The sequence below is a fragment of the Misgurnus anguillicaudatus genome, chromosome 4 (genome assembly GCF_027580225.2).
Source record: "Misgurnus anguillicaudatus chromosome 4, ASM2758022v2, whole genome shotgun sequence".
NCBI lineage: Eukaryota > Metazoa > Chordata > Actinopteri > Cypriniformes > Cobitidae > Misgurnus > Misgurnus anguillicaudatus.
This window is the reverse complement of record NC_073340.2, coordinates 27,677,350-27,701,517: the sequence shown is the minus strand read 5'-3', so window position 1 is coordinate 27,701,517 and position 24,168 is coordinate 27,677,350. Positions and strand designations below refer to the sequence as shown.

Below are 24,168 nucleotides of genomic sequence, written 5' to 3'. Positions count from 1 at the left end.
CCAGCCAAGGTCGGGACTTCTGTGGCAGGGTTTTACTGGTGCCCTAAAAAAAGTATCTTTGCCCTACTGCACTGAATTGTAATACACGATTTGTTTTTACTATGAATGCATGAATATACTTTACCTACATAGGCCAAAATACACAAAATTTCTGGTTGTCACGGTCTATAAGAGTCTACATATGTTATACAAGCAATGCTTAATCAAGATTAATGACTTGGATATATAAATGTTTAGACCGCAGCTAGTTGTCTTCTTATGTAATTGTTGTTAATGTTACAAATAATCCCGTGCAGAATAAATCTGTCATCGCGAATATTGAGTACGCCTCATTTTAAAACAACAATGGTCGAACTGAGGGTTGAATTGAAATAAAGGATGTTTGTAAACAGACTAAAGTGACATGTTTGGGTTCCATTAACTAAAGATAGTGAGTCTTAAATAAACACGGTCTTCTGTAAAACGCTAAAGCAGGGCTCAGAGTCAGGTTTGTGCCTGTTGTGTGTGGCAGGGAAATTAATCATGTTGCATTGTCTCCAGCCAGGATTGCAAACTGGGGAAAAGTTCAGGACAAACACATGCTGTTTTGTTTAAGCAGATCCATTTGAAGTGGTTTTCGAAATGCACGTTGTTCTAATGATCAAAATCAGTGGGATTGCGTTAGTGTGCACAGTAGTACGAGCGCAGTAACGAGAATGATTGTTTTCATTATTGTTTGTATATGCATACGTAATGTATTTTTTAATCAAAAACAAAGACTTGCAATGTTATGTCATGTGCGTTTGTCTGCATGCTGCAGGAGTGAGCGTCTTGGCCAATCAGGACGATGAGACCGACATGGAGACGTTTCAAATGGAAATCGACAAGGATTCGAAAAAGTGCACGTTCAGAACGAACGAAGGAAATTACTGGACGCTGGTCGCTCATGGAGGCATTCAGTCAACAGCCACAGAAGTGTAAGAATCTCTTCTTCTCTAAAAACACTTTAAAGGTCACCTAATATAATGTTTTTTTAATATGTTGTTTGAACATAATTGTGCACAAACACCATATAATGATAAAATCTGTCCGCTCCTTTTAAAAAATGAATGAGCTGCTGTTGTTTTCTGAGCAAGCTGATGACATATTGCACAGGCCCCGCCCACTACTGTTCAAAAACCCCAGTTACGTCATAATTTCTATTTTAAACCTTCACGAATCAATGATTCAATCTTCATGGATTAAAGTTGAGTTACCAGACAGCATTTTTTATGATTTTCACAAAAGTTTAATGCCTTCCAGAAAATGTTCTTCTTTAAATATTTAAACATACAATATATAAAATGAAAGAACAGACCCTCTGCTTATGAACAAAAAATGCTTCATTATATCTTAATTTGTTCTCTTTTTAATATGGGTAGGTTTCTTCAAAAAGATAATTGCATTTTTGCAAAGATCTTTTGTTAAAGATCAGATTCAGAACAAAACAAAACAAACACAAAGTATTTACTGCTTATGGATCCGTATGGGTGATTCTCACGAAACCATTGAAACACCACGGCACTAATGATTTTAGCTTTAAAATGTGTAATATAGTAACATTAAAAAGCATCAGAATTAACACAATACTGTGTTCTACCTTGCACAATGTGTGATTTCAACATAAGAATTTATAATTGTAAATTTTATCTCATTTTCTGCTGAAATTCTCATTACCGCAATGTGTCCGGCTGTGTTTGAACATGCGTTATGTTGTAATTTAATCATATTGACACAAAAATATTAAGAAAAAAAATAAATGGATGTTTTGCTAGACTACTTTAGATGACAGAAAAAGTATTTACTGAATATTCATGTATAATAATAATGAAGAAAAATTAGGAAAATGATGTGTCCATGCCTGATGTTCTCATCCTCCGCAACACTTTTTGAGAACAGTTTAAGCACACATACAGAATTTTAATAAAGTTTGATTTTGAGTGACCAAGCACATGGACCAGTTACTTCAAGATGGCTACCAGGTAACTAAGATCATATTTTTACAGTTAATTTGAAATATTGTCTTGTCAGAATGCTTACACAACATTTTGATTATCATTACCGCAACAGATGCTTATTAAATGTTAATTTAATTAATAGAAGCATAATACTTTGATTTTAAATGCATGTGCACAATCTCCAAATTATGTTCTTTCAGGTTTGTCATGTCATTTTGAAAATATGTCAGTGTTGATGTTTTCTGACTGTTGCGGTAATGAGATTTTTTAGGACTAATTTTTTAAATTATGTTACAAAAAGTGTTAAATGATAAGTAAAAGTTTTTAAATTAATGTTCCCATTTACTCCAGACTTTGTTTTTCAATGTCTGAGGAGAAAAAAAGTAAATTTAAGCAATTTTTACATTTTCATGCTTGACATTTTTAAAACCAAGTTTTCGTGAGAATCACCGGTATATGCTGTGGTGTTTTATAAGTTAGGTAAGAGCGCCACCTACTGCATAACAGCGGAAATATGGATTGTTGTAAAAACTTGTCTTTGTCAGGAGAACATTTTCTCTTGTATGACGAGATGATGACTTGTCATTGGCGGGAAAAGAGTTAAAAACAGTGCATGTTTTGGTATAGATAAAAGTGAACAGGGTGGAAATAAGCAGCTTATTTGCATTTAAAGGGTGCTTTCACATCTGCAGTTCAATTCGTTTGGTCCGGACCAAAGAAAAAAAAATACATTGTAGCTTTTTAGCAATTTTGGTATCTTTAAGTTTTCACACCACACTGATTGCTCTGGTCCGCACCAGTTGAGACGAACCAAAATGCAGTCATGTGATAACATCCACATCACTTATTGGCCACATGCCTTCCTAAACTGATCCTCGATTTTTCAGAATCAACGTGTAGGAAATTCCAACAGAACCTCTGAAGTAAACAATAAAGAGGAAATTACAGCAGACACCATGGAGAGATGACTGCATGTGTAATTATGTTCGTGGTTGTTATATACTACATAGTTTGTATACAGCACTCTAGACAAACTGTTAATTTACAGAATAAAGCACGGATGTGGCTTGAAAACAACATTTTAATGCACTGCAAATTGCGAAGCCAACAAATTTCTGAGGCTTCGCACCTCCTCGCAACTCCAGGTATGTCCGCGATCTGTCATTGTGCTAATATTGGTAATAGAAAACGTCAGCAAACACTTCCTCATCCCATAATGCACAGCGCAGCTGACTAAGCAGCTGGTTTAGTCCAAAAATGTGCAGTACTTTTGCAGTTTGGTCTTGTAGATCTCGGATCGTGTTCTCACAACAAACAAACCGCTCCTCTTCAAGGAGGTCTCGGCCCGCTTTTTGGTCCGCTTTTGGTGCACACCCGAGTTCGATTGCTGCATTCTCACTTGCCCAAACGAACCGCACCAAGTGAGCTATACAACTCTGGTACAATCCAACCGAACTCAATAAGCAGCCAAGTCTTACGAAATTTTGTTATATAGTCACGTAAATTTGTGATTCTTTTTTTGTTATATTATCACGAATTTCCGCGTTTTTTTTTATGATCGTGTAACGAATTCCTGTTTTTGTGTGATTATCACGTATTGGTTACTCAACTGTTTTGTCCTATTTCCTTACCATTGTTGCTTCGGTTTAAAAGACAAGTTCAGTATTTTACACGAAACTCACAGAGTGGTCAGGGGTGTTCACTGAAATGCTCACACAAAAATCGCTGCAAAAGATGCTTTTCAACAGGTGTTTTAGCATTCGTTGTAAACTTGTGGACCTATTTTTCCAAACGCCACACACCCGTATATCCTTCCATTGAGAGCTTGAATAAAAGACACTCCAGCCCAGTTGGTGGCGATAATCCACCTTCGCCAATTGCAAGAATACAAACAGCGTTCCCGGCACGGAGTAATACCGTACCTTACAGCACATCTAATACAAGTCAATGGAGTTGGCAAAAACTACAATAAAACCTGTTGGAATGCGTATTTTGCAGTGATTTTTGTGTGAGCATATCAGTGAACACCCCTGACCCCTCGGTGAGTTTCACGTCTTTGTAAATGAAAGTTTAATGCATTTTAGGAAGGAATGTTCCAGTGCACCTCTACAGCCATTGTAGAGGTGGGAGGTGAAACAACAAACACCCAAAAATTCTCGGGGCAGCATCATATGTCGAAATTTCAGTCAAAACCGTTCTATTTCATCATAAACAATCTGAAAACAGGGCTTAAGTGTAAAATACCGAACTTGTCCTTTAAGGTTAGATTTACATAAAATTACACCCCTACCCAAACCCAACTCTAACCCTAACGCCGGAAACATAAATCAGAAAAAATTGTATAAACCAAAACATAAAGTGACATCCTAATGCAAGCTAAATCTAACCCTAAACCGAAGCGACAATGGTTTGAAAGCAGTTGAGTAACCAATACGTGATAATCACACGAAAACATGAATTCGTTATAAGATCACGAAAAAACACGGAACTTCGTGATAATATGAAAAAAGAATCAAAAATGTACGTGACTATACCTTGTGAGACATGACGAAACCTTGTGAGGCTGGGTAGAAGTAAGGCAGGTGTGAAAGTACCCAAAGAGACACACAAAAACAACACTTTTTCCTGCACACCCAAAAATAGGCCTTTTCAGCATGATAAAGTAAATGATCTATTCGATATTTGATCCTGAAACTTCAAAGGCACATTCTGGGGACACCATATTAGGAATGACCTTTATTAGAAAAATTGCAATTTTAGGTGACCTTTAAATGAAACATAAACAATCCTAATATGTGTCTACGAGTGATAAATTAGGTAAATGCAACCTTCTTGTATCCCAGCTAAATAAACAGAGATAACTTTTAGTAAGTCATTTATAGGTTGATTGTCCTAAAAGTGTAAACACTTTGCATGCTTGTATGAACATCCAAAGCAGCTTAACACAGAAACATTCGCTTAACCTATATCTGTATGGGTGGGTCTATGTCAATGTTTTATTCACACAATCTCTCTACCCCATCTGTGTGTAGTGGTGCCAACACAATGTTTGACATAGTGTGGCTCGGTCGACGGGTGGCACTGCGAGCCAGCAATGGAAAATATATTTGCACCAAGAAAAACGGCCAGCTTGCTGCAGTCAGCGACTCTGTGGGTGAGTACAAACCCGACTGTACCCATAAATCAGATATAACGGTGTTTATAAAATGTACAATAATACAGTGCTGTATGTAGCCGTGAATGCTCTGAATGAAACAAAAAAGGAAGAAATAAAATTCAATGTTTATTGAAGCCGAGTTGGAGAAACACGCAATGCATTTCTCAAAGTATGTGGACACCCGTTTCTAAAAACAGCTTTGACTATTCCTGTTATTCCAGTGAAGACAAATCTTAATGCTAAAACATACAATAACATTCTTGAGAGTTGTGTGCTTTCAAGCTTGTGAGGTGGAGTCTTTTCTTTCCATGCATTAAAAAAATACCTCCGTGTACAAAGCGCCACAACCCCATAAAGAAAATATTGAGTGATTCCTGTGTGGAAATCACCTTGAATGACCTGCATAAAGCCCAAACCTGAACTCTTCTGGGATGAATTGGAATGCCGAATGCATTCTGCCATCACCCATCATCAATGCCTGACCTCACCGATGCTCTCAAATCCCAGCAGACATGTTCAAACATCTAGTGGAAAAACCTTCCCAGTAACGTGGAAGCTATTATAGCAGCAATGGGAGGAATTCATGCAAATGGTTTTAAAATTAATCGTTCATACGTGTACTTTTGGGCATTGGAAGTCTCACGCGTCTCTTCATTTGCATTATATTGTTTTTGCTTCAGGTGAAGATGAGCAACTGGTTCTTAAACTGATCAATAGGCCCATTCTGATTCTTAGAGGAGAGAACGGCTATGTGTGCAACCACAAGAACTCAAATATACTGGACGCCAATCGTTCGGTTTATGACATATTTACACTGGACTTCAATGACGGTGCATATCACATTAAAGGTGAGCGCAAAGTGCATGCATCAGATACAATAGTTAATAGTTTATATATTGCTTAAAAACCAGCATTGTTCTCTTACAGGTGTTGGTGGAAAGTTCTGGTATGTGTCCAACAGTGGTTTGGTGTGCTCTGATGGAGACACACCAGAAGATTTCTGCTTTGAATTCCTAGAGCACGGACGAATAGCTATAAGGGCAAAAAATGGCAAATACCTCCGCGGAGACCAAGGTGGCAACTTGAAAGGGGATGGGGAGATGGCAGACAGCTCTTCTCTCTGGGAATACTGACACCATGTGGACATTTAAGGAACTGTTACTGTGTCACATTTTGGATGTACAGTTGTGGGGCAACCCTTTGGTATAATGAAGTTTTACAGTTTGGACATCTCTGTCTTTTTCATCAGTCAGCGTTTTGATGTAGTTTCAGTATGTACATGTTACATGCTTATATGTTTGTGGAGAATGTGAATTGAACCATTAATGTATTACACATGGAAATTTAAATGTATTGTTTTTCTTTGTTTATGTTATTTATAACCCGTTGTCTTTTTGTCTTTTATTATTTGTTACCTTTTGTCAATGTATGTCAGTTCCAGGAAAGCTTATTTTGTACTCTGGGGTGACAGACTGCTGTGTTTGTTATAATGACATAGTATATATAAGTGTTCTTTAGGCGTTCTAGAAATAAACTTACACAGAAATAAAACAACAGGGCAAAAGCAGGCTACACAGTAATTACTTCAGTCTGTCCTAATGAGAGGAATCAGTATTAATCCATTTTATTTCCTTTTATTTCTTCTTTTATCCATCTGGAAAGATTTAACAATGATTACAAATAAACTCTCGTCTCTGAATTTTGTGGGAATTAATCTCATTTACTGTATCCTGGTTTTAAATTAAATTCATTGATTCTGTTTTAAATTTAATTGGCTTCAGAATTGTGTCCCAGCAGTGTGTGCTGTTGCCATGTGTACTCCACAGGTGGGAGCAGGGTACTTATTGCTACCAGCAGAGAGATCACAGCGTTGTTTGTTAAGGTTTAAGTGTCGTCTTTGACTAATTTAAAGTGTCTGCTAGTAGCTTCATTCAGATAGAAGATCTTCAAATTTCCATTTTGAATGGCTATTGTCAGCTGGTTTTGGCATCATGAGCTTTGCATAGTAACCACTGTATTAATATGAGAGACAGGTATTAATATAAGAGAGAGGGAGAGAGAGAGAGAGAGAGAGAGAGAGAGAGAGAGAGAGAGAATTGTGATTTGGAAAATTCAGCCATCAAGTTGTTAAATTAACAGACAGGGTGCAATTTACTGAATTGCAATTCCAAACAAAATTCAGAACAGCCACACAACAACAGTCTAATACAAAATAGTATTATGTAGCGCAGTGGTTCTCAAACTTTTTCCGGCCCCCCTTGTGTATGGTGCATTCCTTCGCGGCCCCCCAAAGAAAATTTATGACAAAAAACTGTTCTAAAATGTAACATTTTAATTAAACAAAACATATTAAGTTATACAAAGTAGTGATGTTGGTTAGTAAGCTTGTTTTTTTTAAGGTTTAATTACACAGAATTTATGATAAATGTATGTATTTTATAAAATGTCATAAAATTGGGGCCCCCCTGGCACCATCTCGGGGCCCCGGACCCCAGTTTGAGAACCACTGATGTAGCATTAGCAAAGGTTGCGGGTTTGAAACCCCAGTGAAAATATACATTATGGGGTGGTTTCCTGGACAAGGATTATCTTAAGCCAGGACTAGGCCTTATTTTAATTATGAAATATAACTAGTTTTAACAGACATGCCTTACTAAAAAGTTACTTGTGTGCATTTTGAGGCAAAACAAAGGGCACTGATGTATTTTAAGATAATATGTCAGTGCAAGTTGTTTTCAGTTTGTACATCTCTTATATTTATTTTATTCTAGAATCAGTCTAATCCCTGTCCGGGAAACCTCACATATGTGTATATGGGCCTTACTAAACAATGTTGGCCTATACCTAAAATCAGAAGTTTTAAACTTTTTTTGTCAGCCAAAGCCCACTTACCTCAATACTTTACTTGAAGTATACCCCCTGAGAAAATATTTCAATAATTTAATAGTAATACTAGTATTTTACATAGATATTATCATTCGTACATGAACATTATTATTATTGGACCTTCATCTGATAATTTTCTTTTATACATAAAACGTATCTGTCTATTTTGTGTGAGTTGGCAGTTTTCTGATATAGGCTATTCCAGTGTTGTGTAGTGGTCACATGACATGCAGATTAAACAAATAAAATATATATTTTTATAGTAAGTGTTTAATTTAGGTTTTCTTACATTTAATTTTTTTGTATTTTATGATTTTGTGGTAGGCTTTTTTATTGAACAAGCATAGCAGCAAATACAATTTTAACTACAAAAACAATACTAATTATAAACAGTAGATGAAGAAAGAGTACAGTGAAAAGCAAATAAAATAGACAAAAATTAAGTAAAAGGATAAAAAGTAATAAAAAAATAATAATAATATAAAATAAAATTTAGCCAGGGAAAAGATATAATTTGAAATAAGTTAGAGAAAGATAAAAGTGCCTCGAGAAAAGAATAAAAATTATACTTTGTGCACAATGTATCTGACTTTAAAGCTTAAGAAGAGATAGTACTCAAATAAGAGTTCAAGTCATTGCAGAAAATAATAAAAAGAGGTTTGACAGATAAAAATATACACTTCTGTACAAAAAACTTGGCTAGCAAAATAAATAATTTTACAAGAAAATACGTGTCTTTTAAAATTTTGTGGTAGGCTAATTAATTATTTTTTCCTCAACTGACGTATCCCTGCAACTTCCTTGCGAACCACCAGGGGATGCAAGTCTCTTTGGATAAAAGCATGTGCCAATGCTTACATTTTTTTATATATATATATCTATATTCCCTTCACCACAGTCCATGAAATTACAAATGAAATAGCTATTTCTGTGGGTGACATTTCAAACACTTCATTCACAAAAAAACTAAATAATTCACTGGAAAGTAATTTGAGTACGGCGTATGTTGCTCGATCTGCGCATGCGTGCCACAGATAGCCAATCAAAACGTGCGTTCTAAATTTGAAACTCCAACCGGAAGAATCGATAGCAACAAACAGTCACGCAGCGTTTTCTTTCTTTTTGTACTTCAACATTAACCCACATTCAAAGAAAATGGATTGTACAAATGACGATCCAACTAAAATGTACGTTTATGAGAACAGACTGCAAACGTTTGTCGGGTGGCCGTTTGAAGAGGGTTGCGTTTGCACTCCAGAAAACGTGAGTACATTAAACACCACGGGGCTCTTTTATATTATAAGTACCTAAATGCGATGATTTTCGCTTCATGGATGTCATAATGTGTTATAGATGGCCAAAGCTGGATTTATTCACACTCCGTCGGACAATAGTCCAGATATAGCGCAGTGTTTTTTCTGTTTGAAAGAGCTGGAAGGATGGGAACCCGATGATGACCCTGAGTAAGCTCATGTCTTTTCATCATTTCACACATTAAGGAGACGACGCCTCCTTCTAATGTGTTATAATATAATGAAGTAAGCTCACTGTGTATTTCAAGTAGTTGTGTATGATGTGACGTACTGTTGCTTGTTTTTCAGGAAAGAGCACAAAGCACATTCACCTACGTGTGATTTTATCTTACTGAAGAAAGAAATGGAGAGCCTGACAGTGGAAGAGTTTCTCAAACTTCAGAAAGAAAGACAGAAGTTTATTATTGTAAGTAATGAGCACGTACAGAACAATGTATAGAATATATAGAAGTATGTATGTATATATATGCATTACCACCTTGGTGTGCATTATTTTCTTATAATTCAATGGCCCGTCGTCAATTATTCCTTACATATACATACATACATACATACATACATACACACACATGCATACATACATATACACAAATATATGTATGCAAGCATGCATACATACATACATACATGATCCTGTATGTGAGTGCAGTCTCATAAACTAGTTATGAGATAAGGAGCGTCTAAGTAGGTATGTGAGTAAATATTGCATCATGGTTAAATCCTAAAACTAGTTGTTCAGATTGAAAGAGCTTGAAAATTCCTTTAAAATGACAACAAGACCATGTTTATGGGTTCAAGAACAACAAAATACTGGCCATTTGAAACCTGAAAGTCATCATTTTATTTTGTCCCTTGTTTTCCTTTTTGTGAGTGGTAAAACTACCGTGGTCGTTGTTCGTTCACTTGTAGTTTAGCAAATAAACTAAATGTCTTACAATTTCAAGAATGTTTTTACTCCGCACATCGCCTGAGGAACTCCGAAGTTGCGCCGAGCGTAACCAAAACAATCTTTGGCATGACCTTACTCGTAAGGTCAATATTAAAGATATCAAGGTTATATTATCAAGCTTTTTGTGGCCAGGGAATCCTTTACAGGGGAGAACATTTCCAAGCATCCCTGAAAATTTTAACTGTTACTAAGTATATTTCTACCTAAAGTACGTTTTTACAATTGTTTTATAGTGATTCAACTTATGTGCTTTGTAGTGTTGTTTTGTTCAAATACATTTGGACTCAACAGATACACTTTTTAAATTATCTTAAAAGCTTTCATGAAATCAACAGTAGCAAGACTACTGGTTCTTAGATGCATATATCCCCTTAACATAATACAACACAATTATATAATTTATTTTTAAAAAATCACGGACCCCCAGGCTAAGTATTGAGGACCACCAGGGGTCCCTGGTCCGTCTTTGAGAACCCCTTTACATTATGTAGGATGATTTTATGTAGCAAACTAGGCATGGGCCAATATAAGATTCTGGTGGTATGATAACCTTTGGCAAAATACCACGGTTTCACAGTGTTGCGGTATTGCCATTGCAACACTAAAATGTGTTATTTTCAAATGGCAGGTAAAAATAAAGCCTTTGAATTATACATATTTTCGTAATGTATATTAAAGGTGTAGTGGAGGATTTTCTCAAATTTTAAAAAAAGAACCGCCTTCTCCACTTTTTATAAAAATGCAATTGTGCAACACTCCCAGTGGCGTAGCAAGTGAGTCCCGGGCCCATATGCAAAAAAAAATTACTGGCCCCCTTAAGCCAAAGCCCCCCCAACCTCGCCTGTTGGCACTGTTAACTGTGGCGCGCAGGTCTGTTAAGAACATATACTTTTAATAAGGTAGTCAAATATTTTTACTTTACTTTTTTACTTTAAAGGGTAGATTTAAATAAAGAAAAACGAAATGTTTTGGGTAGTTTATGACTCGTGACTAACTTCTCCGCCTTCTCTTTTCTCTTTGAGGCCCCACTTTTATGATTATATTGTCCATCCTTAATGTTCATGTAGATAGCTGCTATAGTAACCTCTCACACTGTGTTGTCCTTTTTTTGGCGCGGTGATGCGTCATGTAAAAAAATTATCCGCAGAGTGCAAAAAAATAATAAACGCAAACAAGAAATGACAGAGAAATTAGACATTACGAAGAAATAAGAAATCACTACACATGATATGCATACAAAAATATATTTATTGCTGCCACAAATAAAAATTTTATTTTATTTTTTTATTAAAAGCTGGGGCGGGCACAGGGCTGGGCCCCCTATTGGCCCGGGCCCATTTGCACGTGCATACCCTGCATGCCCAGACGCTACGCCACTGAACACTCCTGATTAACAACTAGGAGGACCAATAGTCTTGATGATCCACCCGGAAAAAGAAAATCCTCCGCAATACCTTTAAATGTAAACATCAAATCAGTCACATGACTTAATGATTTAATGAATTTTGTATAAACAGCTCATACCTTGGAGACAGTATCACAGGACATTTTAGTGGTTTTGAAACCTTGACTGTTTAAAACCTCGGTATACCTTGAAATCGGTAACCGGCCCATGCATATAGCAAACCATAATATACTGAGAAATGACTGTTTTCACTGTTTATGTGTATATGTGTTAATTGTTGTAGTTAACTTCATATAGATATTCTAATAATGTTTATTATTATTAATATTTCACGTATATACATAAATATAGATTAAGTGATGCTATGTGCTCTTTCAGAAAAAAAAGTGTGGCCAAGCCATTGATAAATTTGAAGAGGCTGTGAAGCTCAAGAGGGCTCAGATCGTCCAGTCTGCGATGGAGGAAGAATAAAGAACTGCTTTTACTTTTTCATTTCACCTATCTTTCAATCTTTATCATATTGTCTGTCCTTTGTAAATGTGTTCCATACTGAATTCTGTAAACTACATCACCCATGTTAATCATCTTACATAGACTGTTTTCATACTTGATGGTATTTATTTTAAACTAAAAGCTTACTGAAACAACTCTCCGATGGCATGTGTTTTGTAACAAGGATGTTTTGTTACATTTTAATAAACAACGAATTGCTGTTCACTTGGGGAAAATGTGCCTGTGCCATAAATAGATGCAAAATTGCTTTGTGCCTGTATGCTGAATTACGTTTTATTTCATAATTAAAAATATATAGATGATTAATGCATACGATGTTTGTTTAATTATTTATATATAAAAAAGATAAATTGATAAATGTCTGCATACTGTAATGAGGGGTGTTGGTTATGTACTGTACGTCATGTCTCCATCAGTCATGCGTAATCTTGCGCCTAGTATGAGTTGGGCACCGAATGCACACACATGATTGAATGTTCAGACTGCAGACCTTTCTTTCTTTGGATGCACTGTCCCTTTTCTTTCATCATAGAAACGTATATTATCGTTTTTGACGGACAAACAACATCACTTATTCCAGCTGTTGGAAAGTAAAAGGTTTCTAAGCGTTTGCTTTTGGGACTCTTCAGCGTCCGATCGCGACGCAAGGGCAATGATATCGTTTTGTGCTTAATTTTTGGGTCACTCCTTCGGAACAGTATATACGTATAAAAATGACATTCGGGTACGTTGTGGTCGGTGCGGGTTTAACGGGTGTGCTCAGTTTCAGCTGTCTGACACTCGCCATTGGAAGTGAATATTGGTACATCATTGAAGACAAACGGACAAACCACACTGACCCACCGCACATGCACTCTGGACTTTGGGGAGTTACAGATGGTATGATGCTGATTTTCAATCTTTTACCTTTGTCTTGCAAGTTACTGAGTTATTATAATCGGGAAGTCAGATGCGCTGAGCTTTAACTGAACCTGTGGCACAATGCACATCATTGAGGAAGGCTCACAAAGCTTTTGAGTAAACAATTTCGGTCTTCAGGTTAAAGGGTAATTTTAAAATGCATTCTATTAAGATAAGGTGCAAATCTGAACTCTCAATTTGTTTTTGTTTAACTGCGCATCTGTCTCTTTGCGCGCGCCGCGAGAATCTCTGTTATTCGCCGTACTATTACACTGTCAGAAAAAATGTGACCCTGGACCACAAAACCATTAGTAGCTCAGGTAGCCTATATTTGTACTGCCCAAAATACATTGTATCGAATTTTAATGCAAAAATCATTAGGATATTAAGTAAAGATCATGTTCTGAGGGGATATTTTGTAAATTTCCTACCATATATGTATATGTGTGTATTTATTTATAGTAATATGTGTTGTTTAGGACTTAATTTCGACAACTTTAAAGTTTTTTTTTTTTCAATATTTAAATTTTTTTCTTGAACCCTCGGATTTTCAAATAGGTGGCCAAATATCGTCCTATATAATGCCAGAAAGAATAATGCCAAAACAAATAGTCAATGGAAAGCTTATTTATTCGGCTTTCAGATGATTGACCCTTGTGACTGACCCTTGTGGTTCACAAAAAAAAATTGCCCCATCGCCGTCACTGGGACAATGCCCTTTAAAAAGTTCTAATATGAACCATTTAGGTAGCCTATATATATGTACACATTTGGTTTCAATGTATGTTTGAGGTACTAATATGAATTATTTGGTTCCAAATTGCAGTGAACCTTTGAGGTATGAGCTGTGTAGTTTTTGACCTCAGTTCAGTGACATTAAGGGACCATTTTTTGAAAATCTTTCTCACAGTGCAGCTAGTCTCTAATAATACTTGTAAACATGACTGTAAATGGCACTTTATTTTAGCTTAGGCTACAACAAAATGTCCAATAATGTTATCTCATTTATAAGGCACTTTGGATAAAAGCGTCTGCTAAATAAATGTAAAATAGAAAAAAACTATAGAGTACATCATGACTTTTTAGGATTTTATTCATTTCAATGACATCATGCAGAACTGAAAATGGGTTAAAAATCTAACTTGTTTATCTGGAAATTGTGATGAAGCCCTGATTGATTGACAGTTGATGGCACTGAAAGCTATTGTGTGCATGGGGAAAATTACAGTGTTTATCTGCCGTTTTTCTTTTGTAGAAGATGACCAAAGTCATACAAAAGACCCTTCAAGACATTCAGAATCTGAGAAGCAGATGGAGAGTGAGTGTTTTAGGCTGCAGCAACTCAACAGCCATTATTTCCATTTAATGCTCTAAAACAATTTGTAAAGATTGTACATAACAATTAAGTTAAAGATTGTGGATTTTTTATTTTCTTTGTAGTGTGACATTTAATGTACTCTGCTTCATTAAGTCATGCACAGGGTGATTGCCATTTTACTACCCTTGAGTCTCGTGATGCTGGTGTTTGGAGGCATCTGTAGCCTTGTCAGTTCTCTAGCCAGAAGTCGCACACTGCTGATTGCATCTGCTTCATATTTCCTGCTCTGCAGTAAGTCTGACTCATATTTATTGTCATCTGTATTCACAGACGATTGTTTTTATCTATTCCTCTGTAGACAATAGTCAATATACAGTGTGAATAAGAAAAAAATGAAGACACTAAACAAAGTTTTCTCAATAAAACTTTTTGTTAGGCTGTATGGTTCCATAAAGAATGTGTAACATGCATTTCTGTAGCATGACAAGTTCTTAAACTGTAGACAACATTTGAACCTGGGTTCCTTATGAGTACTTGGACCTGAATACAACCAGAATGTGGCAGGCATCTGTCCTGCATCACAGCGCCCCAATTTCTGGTCCGGTGCTTTATTTTTACATTCTGATTTTCATTATTTGCAATGTTCATAGTTGCATCTTTAGTGATTTTGCAACTGTTTACCATGTCTTGTCCAAAGAAGTGGATGTTTTTAATTAAAAAAGCTTGCATGCACTTGCACACTCTTAGAACAGATGTGTTAATCAGTGTTAATTTAGGGAAAACACACTAAATGTGTTGTCCCAGAATACACGCTTATTATTGGAATAACATAATAGTTGATTTGTGCAAGCATAATGATACGACATCAAGGGACGTATATGGGATAAGTGCCCTCTAGCAGCCAAAGCTTATATGACATGTGGTTACGTTTTAAGTTTTTTTCCTTATAAGTCAAATTAGACCAGTGCTTTTCAAACTGGGGGGCCCCAGTTTTATGATATTTTATGAAATACATTAATTTATTATGAATTCTTTGTAATTAAACCTAAAAAAATAAGGCTACTAACCAAAAGCACTACTTTTTTGTATAATTTAATGTTTTTTTTATTAAAGGCGGCGTGCACAATGTTTGAAAAACGCTTTGGAAAAGGAGACGGGCCGACTACCAAAACACACTTATAGCCAATCAAATCAAATCAAATGCCGGGTTGCGTATGTCTGGGGCGGGTCTTTTAAAAGAAGGTCCAGATTCTATTGGGGTAGTGGCGTGTTTGTTTAGGTGATTTCAAATATCAACATTGGCTTTTAAACATTGTGCACTCCGCCTTTAAAATGTTGAGTTTTAGAACAAGTTTTTGTCACAAATTTATTTTGGGGGGCCGCGAAGGAATGCACCGTACACAAGGGGGGCCACACGCTGAAAAAGTTTGGGAACCACTGCATTAGATGCATTTTATATTCTGCATTTGTAAATGTAGAAATCATAAACATGTATGGTTTTAAAGATATTTTGGACCATCTAACCCCACCCTCCGTAAACCTTTAAATATTTGAAGTACTTTTAAAAAAATAGTTGTGATGTATGCTGGGTTTTATACTCTATCATATAATAATTAAATGGGTAGGCCTACATTATTTGCCATAAATGCCTGAATAGTCTAATGTGTATAATAAATACAATTAATCCTGGCAGTTTAAATTGAAAATCCTGCATGTCATCATTATACCCGAAAATATAATTTCATAACCTAATATATTAAGTTTCACCTGTTGCCGGTAGAGGCGCTTATTTAGTAAACGCCTCTGTTGGTCGTATTTGAGGAAAGGTGAAAGGACTTGTTGCACTTTTAACACAACTAGTCTTTTATTTTAATACAAAATCAACACAAAATGACACATAATGTGTTTAAAGCATAACACAAAAATGTGTAAAAAATGAACACATCCTAGAGTGCATGCAAAAAATTTTAATACCATGACTAAAGTGACATTTGTGAAAATAAGGCATTTTAGTTACTGACTAATAACCTTTTCATTGCCATTCAAGTGAAATTACTGAACTTTAACATTAGAGCCTGATAAAAAAAATGCTAATTTTCAAGAAAACGCACTTGGAGGATTTTGCATCTGCACTCTTCTTAAGTTTTTGTGTCTCATTATGTCATTTACATGCATTCATTTGCAGGTTGATGGGAAGCATGTCTGATAAAATTATTTGCTTATACTGGCACAATTATCCCACACCTCATCTTAAAACTTTTGGCTGTGCAGTTCTGTGAATGTCATAAAGGGCATAAAAGGGCTAAAATTCACCTTGAGCAATTCTTATGTCAACGCCTTATGGGACTGAAGTTATTGCGGTTCATCGCTTTCCTCTTGTGAAATAGAAAGGATAATGGAGAACGTCCCTCCAGCAATTTCAGTGATTGAAATAGGCAATCTAAAGGTGAAAGCGACGACTAACCAAAAAAGATTTTGGAAGATTTACGAGAATGATAATACAGCCTCCAGTCAGTCTGATTTACTCAGAAATAAATCATGAATCAGACTCTTATTTAAATGCGACTTATTTTATTGCTTTTGTTCTTCATGAAAAAAATATGAAGGCAATATATAGATTAAAGAAGAATCCTTTTAGCTGAACACAACCAGCCTCAGCTGCTGTGATCCCAAATCAATATAAATATCAAAGACAGAAGAAGTTCGCTTTTATCTTTTTGCACACAGACTTGTTTTCTTGTGTATGAACTGAGACACAGCTGGCTTGCACTTTACCTTGAATGCATACAGCATGTAAAAGCCTTCAGTTGAGTATTCTCTCTAGGTATCCTGAAGGATTATAACTTGAATAAAAGCTTCCTTATGCTAAATAGAAAAGAGTCAGTCAAGGATCTCCTGTTGTTACTACTGTGATAATAGGAAGCACATGAAAGGTGTTTTTAATACAGTAAAAGTTGAAATGTGAATCAGTGAAATCTCCCTACTTGTTATTCTCTTGTGTACTGCTATTCAGGTATTGGTCTTTCCTTTGATTCAAGTTCACAGAAAAATATAGTGAATAGTAAAATGGCAGATACAGTGAAAAGTATGTGAACCTTTAGGAATTTCATAGTTTTCACAATACATTTCTCATAAAAAGTGATCTGATCTTCCTCTAAGTCAAGGATATTGGCAAACATAATGTGTCTAAAAATAAGTAAGTGAACCCTTAGAATTAATAACTGGTTGACCCCCCCTTGGCAGCAATAACCTCAAGCAGGTGCTTCCTGTAGCTATGGATCAGACCTGCACATCGAGGAGGAATTTTAGCCCATTCTTCCTGTCAGAACTGCTTTAGCTCCGTCATATTTTTTGGGACGTCTCATGTATATGGCCCTTTTCAAGTGAATCCATAGCATCATTATTGGGTTGAGGTCTGGGGTCTGACTTGGCCACTCCAAAAGGCGGGTTTTGTTTTTCTGAGGCCGTTCTGTTGTGGACTTGCTCCTGTGTTTAGGGGAGTCGTTGTCCTGTTGCATCGCCCACCTTCTACACAGTTTCAGCTTTATTTTCACATTGTCCTGAAGAGTTGTCTGGTATATTTGGGAGCATTTCCTGTTAAGTCAAGGGTATTGACAAATATGATGAGTCTAAAAATAAAACACAAAAAATCTGATCCTTCAAGTCTTTATTGAAAATAAACCAAAAAACTTCATAGTGCTTTGGAAAAAGTATGTGAACCCTTGAGTTATGGAGCTATTTGGAGTCAGGTTTGGCACACCTGGAGTCTTGTTAAGAGAATAAGTTTGAAGGTGTGGACTACAGCTACTTTGACTGATAAAAACCCTTCAAACTTTTGGAGTTTGCTCTGCACGAGAAGAAAACGCTTATGTGAGCCATGCCTCACCAAAAAGAGCTTTCAGAGGAGCTACGATCAAGAATTCTTGCTTTACATAAAATATTTCAAAGACTTTAGTAATTCCCCAGTCTACAATTAGGCAAACAATCTACAAATGCAGATTCTTTGGGACTGTTGCTACTCGATCAAGAAGTGGGCGCTTACTCAAAATGACACCAAGAGCACAACGAAGACTCATCAATGAGGTAAAGAAACAACCCCGAATGACAGCCAAAGATTTGAAGGCATCGAACTTGCTAACATCTCTGTTCATGAGTCTACAAGTAAAGCACTGAACAAGCAGGGTATCCACGACAGGACACCAAGAAGGAAACCACTACTGCTTGGTAAAAAGTACATTGCTGCATGCCTGAAGTTTGCAAAAGAGCACATTGACACTTCACAGTGGTATTGGCAAAATGCTTTTTTGATCTAATGAATGGTAAATGGACTGCATTTATATAGCGCTTTCATAGACCCATGGCCATCCAAAGTGCTTTACAGTTTGCCTCACATTCACCAGTTCCCCTATTCATACACCGACAGCGGTGTCAGCCATGCAAGGCACCATCCAGCTTGTCAGGAGCAGCTGGGGTTAGTTGTCTTGCTCACCTCGACGCTTGGTCAGGTGGAGCCGGGGACCTTCCGGTTTGTAGACCAGTGGTTCTCAACTTCAGTCCTCGGGACCCGCTGCTCTACACATTTTGGATGTCTCTCATATCTGACACACTCAGTTCAGTTCATGGAATCTATCCTAATGAGCTGATGATCTGAATCAGGTGTTAAATAAGGGAGACATGCACAATATGCAAAGCAGTGGGTCCCAAGGACTGGAGTTGAGAACCACTGTTGTAGACAACCTACATCAGTGTTCCCCAAATCTTACCCTGGAGGGCCAGAGCACTGCAGAGTTTAGCTCCAACCCTGATCAAACACACCTGAGCAAGCTAATCAAGCTCTTCATGATCACTAGAAAATCACAGGTGGGTAAGTTTGATTAGGGTTGGACCTAAACTCTGTAGTGCTCCGGCCCTCCAGGGTAAGATTTGGGGAACACTGACCTACATGAACCACTAAGCCACTGCCGCCCGTGAATCTAAGATTGAACTATTTGCAACAAACACACAGCGCTACATCTGGCATAGAAGGGGCATGGCATATCATCATGAAAACATCATCCCAACTGTAAAGTATGGTGGAGGAAATATTATGATTTGGGCCTGCTTTGCTGCATCATGGTCTTTCTAGCATGCAATAATTAACGGGAAGATGAATTCCCAAATATATCAGACAATTCCTCAGGATAATGTGAAATTGTCTGTACATCAGCTGAAACTGTGTAGAAGGTGGGCAATGCAACAGGACAACGACCCAAAACACAGGAGCAAGTCCACAACAGAATGGCTTAAGAAAAACTAAAGCCTTTTGGAGTTGCCAAGTCAGAGCCCAGACTTCAACCCAATAGATTTGCTATGGATTGACTTGAAGAGGGACATACACATGAGACGTCCAAAAAATATGACAGAGCTAACACAGTTCTGCCAAAGAATGGGCTTAAATTCCTCCTCAATGTGCAGGTCTGATCCACAGCTACAGGAAGCACCTGGTTGAGGTTATTGCTGCCAGGGGGGCAAACAGTTATTAATTCTAAGGGTTCACATACTTATTTTTGGACACATTGTGTTTGCCAATAACCCTGACCCAGACAAAAATCTAATCACATCCTATGACAAAAACCGATGAAATTCCAAAAGGTTCACATACTTTTTCTTGCTACTGTATATTTACAGTTGGATTGCAAGAAAATATGAAGAATTGTGTTGCATTAAAATGGGCAACAATCTTTATCAAGTGATGGGTCATGGAAGATGACATGAAGATATCACTACTGTCAGTCAAATACTGTATGTTTGTCACTACAAAAAATATTTTTGGACTTTTGATGATGTTTGCAATTCTGTAAGAAACTTCATCTGCAGTTTATGCATACAACAAGCTGTTTACTCTAAATGAACCGGCAAATGTGAGAGAAAAAACACATCACTCTCTTACTGTCTAGACTCTTGGCAGAAATCTCTCTCTCTCTCTCTCTCTCTCTCTCTCTCTCTCTCTCTCTCGATTTTTCTCGCTCTCTCTTCTCTCTCTCGCTCTTTCTCGCTTTCTCTCTCTCTCTCGCTCTTTCTCTCTCTCTCACTCTCTCTCTCTCTCGTTATTGGCTCTTAATTTTATGTGCGCATTATGGCCAATGGAGAAATCCATTCTCATTTTGTCAGTGTTTAATTAGATGTGATTTCTGCTGCTGCGGATCCACATTAGCACATTCAGTTTTAATGAAGATTTGGTAATATTGCCTCAAGTCCTAAAATCGACGTCAGGCACACAGAGGTTCTGTTTCATGTGCGTATTTGATTTCTGAAATAGATTATAAAAGGTTTTTTTCTTCGGTGTCATGAACTATTTTTGGTTCCCCAACGATCCTTTCAGATTCTTAAAAAGAACCAATTCTTTCTCACCTTTTATATTCTGCACAACCTTTTTTTACTATAAAGGGTTTTTTGTGCAACAGAAAGGTGCCGCTGATGTAAAATTTCTTTATGGAACCATGCCGCTTGATAATAACCCTCTTAGGATGCTTTTTCAAAAGTGTTCACCAAATAGCTCAAGCTATTGTTTCTTTTTTATACCAGATGATGCACAAAAAGCCTACATGCCTGGATAGCTCTTATGATTCATTTTTTACTGAATTTAACTAAATATGGATATACATGGGGCATTATAGATGTACATATCACATTCATTGTAAATGTACTGTCAGCTGCATGTAATTGTTTAAAAAAAATATTAGTATGTGCAATAAAGATCTTGATTGCCATTTAAGTGGTCACGTCAGATCTGCCAAATTAAATCGAATGAGTTGTAAGCAATCCAAGACTTAATTGTTAAATGTCTTTTTATATGCATCGGTGTGGTACTTAATAAAGAACATCTTGCTGCCATATTCCAATTAACATTGATTAAAACAAGATGCAGTCTTAATGATTGGACTTAATTGGTTTTGGTCGTGTGGATGGATTCATACGTGCTCCCGCATGTGAATTTGCAGGTCTTCTGACTCTCTCTGGGGTGAGTCTGTACATCAGGTATTCTCAGACGGCTATGGAGGAGACAGAAAAGCGGATGGGGCGTGAACAGATGGCTCAGGTACACACATCATTCGGCTGGTCTATGGACATGGCCTGGCTTTCCTTTCTTCTGGAGGTGATAACTGGGCTGCTCCTACTGCTGGCTGCAAGGTTGGTGCCTGTATACCAATATGAAGATTCTGTCGCACCCATATAAACTGTTTACCTGAAATAGACACGTGCTCAAACTATTACAAAGAGAACATCTCCACTTGTGTGTTTGTTGTGCCAAAAAAGTAGAGTTTGTTTATTCTTAACGCTATTCCAACATCTATATATTCACTGCTAGAACTGCTTAATCCTACACAAGTTAATTGATACACATGTTGGGGGAGAGGAAATTTGACATCTGACCCAGTCAGGGTTCAACTGGAAAAAAACCTTCTTGCTGTGAGGGAACAAAGTGCTACCGACTGAGCCACTTTGCCACCCACGCATGTGTATTTGGTGTATATGTAAAAAAAAGTCTTTATAAAATCTCACACATACTGTGTGAGTGGGGTGTTTATATTAAGGTTCTTTAATTTGACTCTGTGTGGCTCATACGAATGCAGAGTGAATCCTGTAACCGGTTATGGCTCTTGAAATCAAGTAGATATAATTGCAGACTGGCGATTTCCAAATGGGTGCATGAACTCCAAAAGTATGTGGTACGTTTAAAATTAATGGGGTAGGGTTAAGGACACACTTTACAAATGCTGGGATATTTTTAAAAAAAAGGGATGAACCCAACCCGTTGGGTTGTAATTTAACCTATGCTGGGTTGTTTTAACTCATTGTTGGGTATAACTCAGCTATGTAAGAGGGTATGTTTGGGTGTGGGATTAGCCATGCTGATTTGGAGCCCCATTTGGAGATTTCCAGGCTGCAGCTATACCATTTTTATTGATTTCCAAGGTGAACACGGTTATTTACTGTATATATTGATTGACAGATGATTCCCCCAGTCAGCATCACCTAGCAAACCTACCATTTTGACTTGTAGATTGTTATTCTGATTCTTTTTGTCCTTGTTTTGTGTTGCAATTTGTGAGAACTGTAAGATTGCACTGCTCAGACATCTGAGGAGACTGTCCTCCAAAAATAATGTCTTTTGCAAGCACCTTATTACGACGGAAAGTGACGTATTAAGGGATTAGTGTCCTCTAGCGGCAGTAGCTTATGCAACCTGTTGTTATGTTTTAAGGTTTTTGCCTTATACATCAAATTAGACACATTTAATACCCTAAACCCAACCACTTCTCAACCATGTAAAACACAACACGCAAGTAAAAGTACAGTCACGGGTATTTATTGCATAAAACAGCATAAAAGTATTACAAACCATTCATGTTGCAAACCTTGCAAACTGAAGCCATACGATTACTTTATATGAAGAACTCTGTGATCGAAACGCACAGTCAGATCTCATTCAAACATAAACCAGCATGATGTAGTCGGTCACAAGAGCCAATAGCGCTTCACATTCTTAGCTGACGTAATAATGCAATCGGTCACGAGACACACGAGAGCCAAAGCCTTTTCACAATTATAGATGACGTATGATCGCTTCTTCTGGTGGCAGTTTTTGAATCGGTGTAAACCGGATCTGATATTTACAGCGGATTGTCATCACTTTTGCATCTTTTCTTCAAATAAATCGATCGTTTGACCTCGGTACACTGTATGCTTTTATGTTTTGTATGCTGTGTTTATATCATATAATAAATAAATGGGTACGTTATTTGAACTAAATGCCTGAATATTGTTATGTGTAATAAAATACAATTAATCCTGGCAGTTTAAATAAAAAATCTTATCCCAGCACATGTCATCATAGCAAAATGATACCCCAAAATATAATTTTATACCCTAATATATTAAAGGGACATTCCACTTTTTTTGAAAATATGCTCATTTTCCAGCTCCCCTAGAGTTAAATATTTGAATCTTGCCATTTTTGAGTCCATTCGGCTGATCTCCGGGTGTGGCGCTTGCACTTTTGGCGTGGCTTAGCACAGTCCGTTGGGTTTGATTGGACCATTGGCATCGCGCTGAAGAGGTAACCAGGGAGTTTCAATTTTTTTCATGTTTGAAATTTGGCTCTTCTGTGGTTGCATCGTGTGCTAGGACCAACAGAAAATTAAAAGTTAAGATTTTCTAGGCAGATATGCCAGGAACTACACTTTCAAACTGGCGTAATAATCAAGGACTTTGCGGCTGTAATATGGCTGCGGCGGGCGTAGTGATATTATGCACTGCCCGAAAATATTGCCCTGCTATTGAAAGTAACCAAGGGGACTATTTTCGGGCGGTGTGTGGTATCGCTGTGCCTGCTGCGGCCATGTTGCAGCCGCAGAGTCCTTGATTGTTGCACCAGTTTGAAAGTATAGTTCCTAGCATATCTGCCTTAGCCTGACGTTGTCATACTCAATTCTAGTCAGAATTTGAGTCTGATACCGCTCCATTGAGCTATAATTATGAGGCGTGTCTCAACGGAATAATGCCTCTGCACTGAATTGGTTAGACCTATGACCAATCAGAGCATCGGAGTGTGTGACGTACGTTACGTCTTTTGCAGCGGGACCGAACTGCTAGTTATTTCGCTACAATGACTCTAAGATTGTGATTATACTAAGTCTAAGAGAACGTACATCAACACCTACTATGTTTACAACATTTCGTTTATATCACAACATTAAGTATTTACTAA

At 37.1% G+C, this 24,168-nt stretch overlaps 3 protein-coding genes across 4 annotated transcripts in view; all 3 read left to right on the top strand.

Annotated features, from left to right (window-relative positions):
- Positions 1–6,832, top strand: part of fscn2b (fascin actin-bundling protein 2b, retinal) — a 71,878-nt gene extending 65,046 nt beyond the window's left edge. Inside the window, exons 7-10 of the mRNA XM_055177194.2 lie at positions 800–956; positions 5,009–5,130; positions 5,814–5,981; positions 6,061–6,832. Coding sequence (XP_055033169.1) covers positions 800–956; positions 5,009–5,130; positions 5,814–5,981; positions 6,061–6,266 — 653 coding nt within the window. The 3' untranslated portion in view covers positions 6,267–6,832. The remainder of the gene's footprint in view (positions 1–799; positions 957–5,008; positions 5,131–5,813; positions 5,982–6,060) is intronic.
- A 2,224-nt stretch (positions 6,833–9,056) lies between these two features.
- Positions 9,057–12,509, top strand: birc5a (baculoviral IAP repeat containing 5a). Its single transcript, XM_055177205.2, has 4 exons — positions 9,057–9,282; positions 9,373–9,482; positions 9,621–9,738; positions 12,065–12,509. Exons 1-4 carry the CDS (start codon positions 9,175–9,177, stop codon positions 12,155–12,157), a joined length of 429 nt encoding a protein of 142 aa, XP_055033180.1. The 5' UTR covers positions 9,057–9,174; the 3' UTR covers positions 12,158–12,509.
- Positions 12,510–12,626: 117 nt separating this feature from the next.
- tmem235b (transmembrane protein 235b) lies at positions 12,627–23,467 on the top strand. 2 transcript variants are annotated; one of them, XM_055177204.2, is made up of 4 exons: positions 12,627–13,078; positions 14,358–14,417; positions 14,571–14,708; positions 21,398–23,467. In XM_055177204.2, the coding sequence occupies exons 1-4, from the start codon at positions 12,913–12,915 to the stop codon at positions 21,631–21,633; spliced, it is 600 nt and encodes a 199-aa protein (XP_055033179.2). In that variant the 5' UTR covers positions 12,627–12,912; the 3' UTR covers positions 21,634–23,467. The 2 variants fall into 2 exon arrangements, with proteins under 2 accessions (XP_055033179.2, XP_055033178.2); XM_055177203.2 differs by having other exon boundaries at positions 12,629–13,078; positions 14,355–14,417.
- The last annotated feature ends 701 nt before the right edge of the window (positions 23,468–24,168 follow it).

Excerpts from the sequence above, each read along its gene's own strand:
- tmem235b (XM_055177203.2), top strand. The coding sequence starts at position 12,913 with ATGACATTCGGGTACGTTGTGGTCGGTGCGGGTTTAACGGGTGTGCTC. Across the intron at positions 13,079-14,354 it reads ACTTTGGGGAGTTACAGATG|AAGATGACCAAAGTCATACA; the intron begins GTATGATGCTGA and ends TTTCTTTTGTAG. Across the intron at positions 14,418-14,570 it reads ATCTGAGAAGCAGATGGAGA|TCATGCACAGGGTGATTGCC; the intron begins GTGAGTGTTTTA and ends TGCTTCATTAAG.
- birc5a (XM_055177205.2), top strand. The coding sequence starts at position 9,175 with ATGGATTGTACAAATGACGATCCAACTAAAATGTACGTTTATGAGAAC. Across the intron at positions 9,283-9,372 it reads GCGTTTGCACTCCAGAAAAC|ATGGCCAAAGCTGGATTTAT; the intron begins GTGAGTACATTA and ends AATGTGTTATAG. Across the intron at positions 9,483-9,620 it reads GAACCCGATGATGACCCTGA|GAAAGAGCACAAAGCACATT; the intron begins GTAAGCTCATGT and ends CTTGTTTTTCAG.